This window comes from Galeopterus variegatus, unplaced genomic scaffold (assembly GCF_000696425.1).
Source record: "Galeopterus variegatus unplaced genomic scaffold, G_variegatus-3.0.2 Scaffold1222, whole genome shotgun sequence".
Taxonomy (NCBI): domain Eukaryota; kingdom Metazoa; phylum Chordata; class Mammalia; order Dermoptera; family Cynocephalidae; genus Galeopterus; species Galeopterus variegatus.
This window is the reverse complement of record NW_007727333.1, coordinates 9,136-15,581: the sequence shown is the minus strand read 5'-3', so window position 1 is coordinate 15,581 and position 6,446 is coordinate 9,136. Positions and strand designations below refer to the sequence as shown.

The window sequence follows — 6,446 nt, the reverse complement described above, 5'->3', positions numbered from 1 at the left end:
TGCACAGGGACACACGTTTGCACACAGGCCAGTCATTAACCAATCTCACATACTTACACACTCAGCACATAGGGCAATAGACACACACATATGTACATAGCATGTGATCACATGCACTGCACAGAGTGAATCACTTGCAGCTCAAACCCTTAGCCAGGTTACTGAGCTTCTTTATGCCTCAATTTTTCCATCTATAAAATGGGGGGAGTGATAATGGTGATACTGAATTGGAGCTACATGTAAAAGGTTTAGCAGAGTGCATAGCACATAGTAAGTGGTCTGTACACATTAGCTGTTACTATGATCTTAGGTAGATTTTTCAGCTTTGAATCTTTGTCCTCTGGGAATAATCCTGATAAGGCTGGCGTCCTAAGGATTTAGTCAGAAGAGTGATGTTGCTAAGGAGCTTAGCAGTGTCTAGTGTGTACTAGATAACTTGACAAGTCTTAGCCATCATTGTTATTTATTGAGACTTTATTAAGTGCCAGGCCCTGAGCTAAGGGCTTTATACCAAAAGCTCATTCTGTTTTTATCACAGACCCAGCAGGTGCTTACCATCACCTTACTTCCTTAAAGACACTTGTTTTTTACATGCCCTAATATTTATTTATTTATTTATTTTTGGTGGCCGGCTGGTACAGGGATCTAACCCTGGACCTTGGTGTTATCAGCCCCATGCTCTAACCAAATGAGCTAACTGGCCAGCCTTGTCCTAACATGTATGAAATTGGGTTTACTATCCAGAATTTTATAAATGAGAAATTAGCAGCTCTTTCTGGTAAAGAATTAGTGGTTTGGAGAAATTCAATATAATTCTCCATGGTGATGTTTAGAGAGTTCTTATTTAGAAATACAAACTGAAATATGTATGGATAAAACAAAAAATAACATACCCCAGGTGACATGACTAGGGTTGGACAGGAGCCTGCTTGCTGTATCATTGCATACACACGGTACATACAGTACACACATCTGGGTACAGCTGTCACACTTTACTTAACACCCTCCCACCAGAGTGATACCACAGGCAAGCTGGGCTTTGAGGAATTCAAGTACCTGTGGAACAACATCAAAAAGTGGCAGGTGTGTAGCAACCTCTGAACCTCCTAGCACCCAGACCCCCAGCCATGGAGATTCTGTGCCCCATGATGCTCAGTTGGACACTGACCTCTCTGTGCCCACAGGCCATATACAAACAATTTGATGTTGACCGCTCAGGGACCATTTGCAGCAGTGAGCTCCCGGGCTCCTTTGAGGCAGCAGGTATGGCCAGCAGGGACAGGGTGGGGCTAGGAGTGGGATTGATGAAGCCCCCCACTGAGCTGCTCTGAGCCTGAAACCTTGGGAGGGGAGAGGGTTGGACCATGTGGCCACCACACCTGAAGGACTAAACAATTCTCAGGGTTCCACCTGAATGAGCATCTCTACAACATGATCATCCGACGCTACTCAGATGAGGGAGGGAACATGGATTTTGACAACTTCATCAGCTGCTTGGTCAGGCTGGATGCCATGTTCCGTGAGTGACACACCCCAGATGTCCTCCTGGGTGGGGATTTATTCAACCTCCATTGGCCAAGGTCTCCTCTAAGTCTGACCTTGAGGTGGACAATGCTAGGGGCACAGCAGTGACCGGAACAGCCCCAGTTCCTGCCCTCACAGAGCTCATAGTCCAGTAGAAGAGAGACAAGTCACCCGACAGTGACAGCTCAGACTAGTTACAGCCTAGATAGGGGAAGCCTAGTCCAAGTGATCGGGGCTGCAAGGGGAAAGCTCAGGGCAGTGGTGGGGTTGTGATGGGGAAAGCATAGGCAGAGTGTGTTCAGACTGTGGTTGGGGAAGCCCAGAGGGCTACTCAAACCTAGGAGACACCTGATGCAACCTAAGAGGACAGAGAGGGCTCCCTGGAGGAGGGCACATGTGAGTTGAGACCTGAGAAATGAGGAGGAGTGAACCTAGTAAGAGGGTAGGAAATTGTGTTGCAGGCTGAGAGAGTAGCCTGTGCAGAGGCCTAGAAGGGAAAGAGGACATGATGCTTTTGGTGATTTTTCTTGGACTCTTAGTTGAAATAGTACTAAAAGGCAGTGAGATGGGGAGGCACAAGGCTGGGAGGGGTCAGTAGGGACTGATCATGGGGGCGTTTATGAGCGTTAATGTACTGAATCTTTAAGACATCCCCGAGTAGGAATTACTGTCCCCATTTTATGGAGGAGGAACCCAGGGTTTCAAGGAGGCAAAATTGCTTGCTCACAACCACTCAGCCAGAAGTTGTAAGGTCAAGATTTGAACTTGGATCTGTCTGAAATCGGAGCTGAGGTGAGTGAGAGGAGGCAGGAGCAGTGGGCATGGTCAAGCTGTACAGGGCTATGAGTGTCATGTTCAGGAGTGCTCAGACTCTACCAGGGGCACTGGAGAGCCATGGCAGTTTCTAGGCAGAGAAGGGACAGGGTAAGGTTTGTCTTCAGGAAGATCTCTTGGCTTCCCGAGAGCCCAGGTAGGACAGTGCATTAAGAGCCTGATAGAGGAAAAGAGGCAGATATATGAGATGTCAGGGAAGGGTGTGGACAACAGGGCAGATGATGTTGAAAGTCACATATGAGAAGGTCCAAGAAATGGCCATTGGATCTGCTGGCAAGAAGGCCAGTAGTAAATGCGGTTAGTGCAGTGTCCAGGACATCCTGTGTGTGGATGCCTGAGGGTGGTAACCGAGTGGTAAGTGAGAGAGGAACAGAGACAGTAGATACCCCTTTGCCTAGGTTTGGCTGTGGGTGGGACACATGGAGTTGAGTTTCAAGGAAGAAGTGGGGACCACCCCAGACTCCAGGGGAAGTAGAGCCTGCAGAACCTCCTTCCAGTAACCCGTTTAGGTTGGAACTGGAGAGAATGGAGCATAGATGTCTGGGAGGCTGGGGTTGGGGTTGTGGGGAGGACAGGTCAGAATGTGGAGGCCATGACTGAGGTGGTAACAGCTTGGGTTCCAATCCCATTTCTCCTCTTTCTTGCTTTGTGACCTGGGGCAGCCACTTCTCATTTCACTTCTCTATGCCTCATTTTAAAATGACACTTATCTCACAGAATTGGATTAAATGAGTTAATACATGGAAATCATTTTACACAAATAGTAAATACTCAAATGAAGTGTTAGCTAGCTATTATAATCATCATTCCATATATTAGTATAATATTATTATCCTAAAAGCTATGCCCCCCCCCCAACCCCCAACCTTCCTTTCTCTTCCAGGTGCCTTCAAATCTCTTGACAAAGATGGCACAGGACAAATCCAGGTGAACATCCAGGAGGTAAGAACCCGTATCCTGGGGTGTGACGCCACCCCTCAGCCCTGTGTACCAGCTGAGCTTTGGCCTCCTCCCCCGTTTTCCCAACAACCCCTGGGTAAGGGCAGAGAAGGGGGTCTGCTATTCTGGGGTTCTCTGCTCCTCATTCTCTCTCTGCCTTTCTCTCTCCAGTGGCTGCAGCTGACTATGTATTCCTGAATGAGAACCCCAGACCTGCCCCCTCACTGCCTTGCTATAGGAGCCATTTTGGATCCTTCACTCTCTCCCAGGGCTGATCCTGTCTGCAGTCACGTCTTCATGGGTCCTGCTGACCCACAGTCCTTTCGTTCTCCCAGTCCTTGGCACCCAGCTTTTCAGTCAGTAGCCAGGGCCCAGGATGCCCTAACACTCCATGCCCTGAGTTACTCCTGTCTCTAAGACACTCTAGCGTGCTCTGCCCAAGGGTCACCCCATCCCTCTTGCACCCACCAGCTCCATAACCTCTCTCCTGTACCTGTGCCAAGCCCAACATTTGTGTGGCTTCCATGCCCCAAGGGTCGTCTCGCAGTTCGTGAGATCGCTCCAGTCCCTGCACACCCTGGCACACCCATTCACAGTTACCTCCCAGGCAGCCAAACTCTAGGCCTCTTGAGGCCCACAGTGCCTTTGTATTCTACTTCCAGCCTGCCAGGCCCAGGAGGAAATAAATGCTCCCCAGTTGCTGCTCTCTATGGGATCTGCCTCCTGTTCTGAGAGTTGAGGGCTGACTCGGGTTCTGGGGAAGTGGGGTGGGGGGGTGTTATTTGTCTCCATGTCTATTCCCAGGGCTGGATCTACATATCTTCTAGTCTTCTTCTTGTCTGCATCTCTTTTCTCATATTGGATTCCAATTGAGCTCTTCCTGAGATCTCTCACCCAGAAACCTGGGCAATCTCCACTTCAGCTTCCAGAGCCCAGGCTGGTGAGAATTCTCAATGCCATCTCTGGTTCTGTCCCCCAAGGTCATGTTTGCCCCTCTTTCAGCTTCAGTCCTTGAGTCAGTCTCTGTCCTCACTTGTCTCTCCCTCTGTTGTGTGATGGACCATGCTCAGTGCCCTCCTTCTCACCCTGGGGTCTCAGTAGGGGGAGGCTTGCTGTCCCAAGATACAGAGCCCCTGTCCCACTGGAGGACACCACCCCAAGTCCCCAGGCTCCAAGTGGCAGCCGAGGGGTGCTGTTTGGGGTCCTCAGGGGAGGTCTATGAGGCGGCAACATCCTGGGGGTAACCCTGGTCTAGCATGGACCAAGTGCTGGGGCAATGGGCTGTCCACGGGGCAGAATCCCTGGCTGGGGTTAGGATGGGCACATGCACAAACAGGCCAACACATTTATTGATGCTTGTCCAAGTACCCTAGGTCCTCCAAGCTTCTTGGTCTCACTTCTTGTGGGGGAAGGAGGCCCAGCCAAGGCAGTACAAACTGTAGACAGTACCTAGGAAGGACACATGATGAGACCCTAATCCCCTCCCTGAACCTCATCTGGGGCTTTTAAGCCCTTCTGCGGGCTCCCCAATTACCAGTCTGGATCCCAGCTCCAGGTCAGGCTCCAGTTCCCTTCCCAAACTGGACTCCAGGTGAGGAACCCCCTGACGTTGATCCAGACCAGGCTGGGAGCTTTCTCCTTAACTCCTGCCTGGGCCCCAGGCCCATCACTAGTCCAGCTCCTCTCCTGGGACAGAAGACCAAGCCCTCCCTATACTCCGGCCCCAACTCCAGACGCCTCCAGTCCCAACTCCAGTCCCAACTCCAGTCCCATCCCCACACCTGGCCAGCTTAGGACTCAACCCCGCCCCTAAACGCCAATCCGTTAGCCAGACGCTAGTCGATCCTATCCCCAAACCCCAGCCGGGGAAGCCGGCCCCCTCGAGCCGCGCCTCCTCCCCCTGCAGCTGTGGCTGGCTCGGCCCTGCACTCACCTCCTAGGCACAGCGCCATAGTCAGTCTGTACAGGACGTTGTCGGTTGCCCCGCCCTTCAAGTGCACTGGGAGGTCATTGTCCGCCTGGGTGTGGGGTATCCGGTAAGAAAGGGGTGCCGGCTGCTCCACAGCCTGTCTCCTGCATCCCGCGCCTGCCCGGGGCTCGGCTCCAGACCCAGCCTGCGGCCCGCCCGGGGCCCTGCCCTCGCTCCTGCCCTCGCTCCGCCTACCTGGAAGAGTTTCTGTTTCTCCGCCACTCGGTTCTCGAAGCGGTTCCGGGCGGTTGAGCTGAAGGAGCGAATCAGCGCCTGGGAGACCTGCCGGAGAAGGAGGCGGATGGGGTTGGGGCGCCCCCTGGGGAGCGTAGCAAAGACAGTATTCGAACTGGCAGCGGGGGCGGGGAGCAGGCTCCTGTCAAAAAAGACCCAGAAGGGGACCCGCGCCGAGAGGGTCTGGCTTAGAGGTTATCCGGCTGTCTCGAGGGTCCTGAAAGGGGAGAGGACCCAGAAGGGAGACTCGTGTTCTGCGGGTCCAAGTCCTGAGGTTTTTGTTTTGTTTGCGGCGGGGGTGCTCCAGGATTAATGGGAGGAAACTAGGTCCCAGAAACGTTAGGACTGGATGGGAGGTCCCTAGGGAGTTGCCAGAGTGCCTAAGAAGTCCCGGGTAGGGGTGTTAAACTCCCTGTACCTAGGCCCCCAAATTTTAAGGGAGCCCTGGATGAAGGGAAGAGGTTAAAACCCGGGACTTTGGGCCATGTTAGGGGTCCCCGGCTGCCTCGGAAACTTGGGTTGGGGGGAGAGGTCCCAGGCTGTTAAGGAGGGATGTTTAGGCAGTCGCGTATTAAGGCGAGGGCTTCGGGTTAGGGGCCCTCACCCGCAGGACCCTCATTCTGCGTCCTCCTCTTCGGCCGGAGTCACCTCCCCTCTCCGCCCAAGGACAAACAGTGCCCTCCCCTCCGGGGGAATCCCAGGCCACACCCGCCGCGCGCGGCACGACAGCTAGGGGACGTGGCCCGGGCTGGGGCTGGGTTGGGAGCTGGGTGGACGCGAACGGATTTGTCCAATAGGCGTGCGGAGAAGACGTTCCCACCCAGTCCCGGTACCCCGTGGTAGGATCGTCCATCTGTTTCTCATCTCAGAATTTCTGCTGGTGCAAGCCGAGAAGGAAGCGGTACCAGGGGATTCCTTTTTGGATTGTTTCTGGGGAGATGTCCGC

General features: G+C 53.1%; 2 protein-coding genes across 2 annotated transcripts in view; one reads left to right on the top strand and one right to left on the bottom strand.

Moving 5' to 3' along the window:
• Positions 1-4,009, top strand: part of CAPNS1 (calpain, small subunit 1) — an 8,324-nt gene extending 4,315 nt beyond the window's left edge. The window contains exons 6-10 of the mRNA XM_008575650.1: positions 1,015-1,083; positions 1,185-1,263; positions 1,403-1,519; positions 3,242-3,300; positions 3,469-4,009. Coding sequence (XP_008573872.1) covers positions 1,015-1,083; positions 1,185-1,263; positions 1,403-1,519; positions 3,242-3,300; positions 3,469-3,495 — 351 coding nt within the window. The 3' untranslated portion in view covers positions 3,496-4,009. The remainder of the gene's footprint in view (positions 1-1,014; positions 1,084-1,184; positions 1,264-1,402; positions 1,520-3,241; positions 3,301-3,468) is intronic.
• A 619-nt stretch (positions 4,010-4,628) lies between these two features.
• On the bottom strand, positions 4,629-6,204 carry LOC103592799 (cytochrome c oxidase subunit 7A1, mitochondrial). The gene is made up of 4 exons (XM_008575649.1): positions 6,105-6,204; positions 5,462-5,548; positions 5,231-5,315; positions 4,629-4,746 (listed from the first exon to the last, which is right to left on the bottom strand). The coding sequence occupies exons 1-4, from the start codon at positions 6,117-6,119 to the stop codon at positions 4,691-4,693; spliced, it is 243 nt and encodes an 80-aa protein (XP_008573871.1). The 5' UTR covers positions 6,120-6,204; the 3' UTR covers positions 4,629-4,690.
• Positions 6,205-6,446: the final 242 nt, after the last annotated feature.

Bases quoted from the DNA above. Each gene is read 5' to 3' on its own strand.
- LOC103592799 (XM_008575649.1), bottom strand. The intron at 5,316-5,461 runs GTAGGCGGAGCG...CCCCACACCCAG, and splicing joins AGAAACAGAAACTCTTCCAG to GCGGACAATGACCTCCCAGT. The intron at 4,747-5,230 runs GTGAGTGCAGGG...TGTCCTTCCTAG, and splicing joins TATGGCGCTGTGCCTAGGAG to GTACTGTCTACAGTTTGTAC.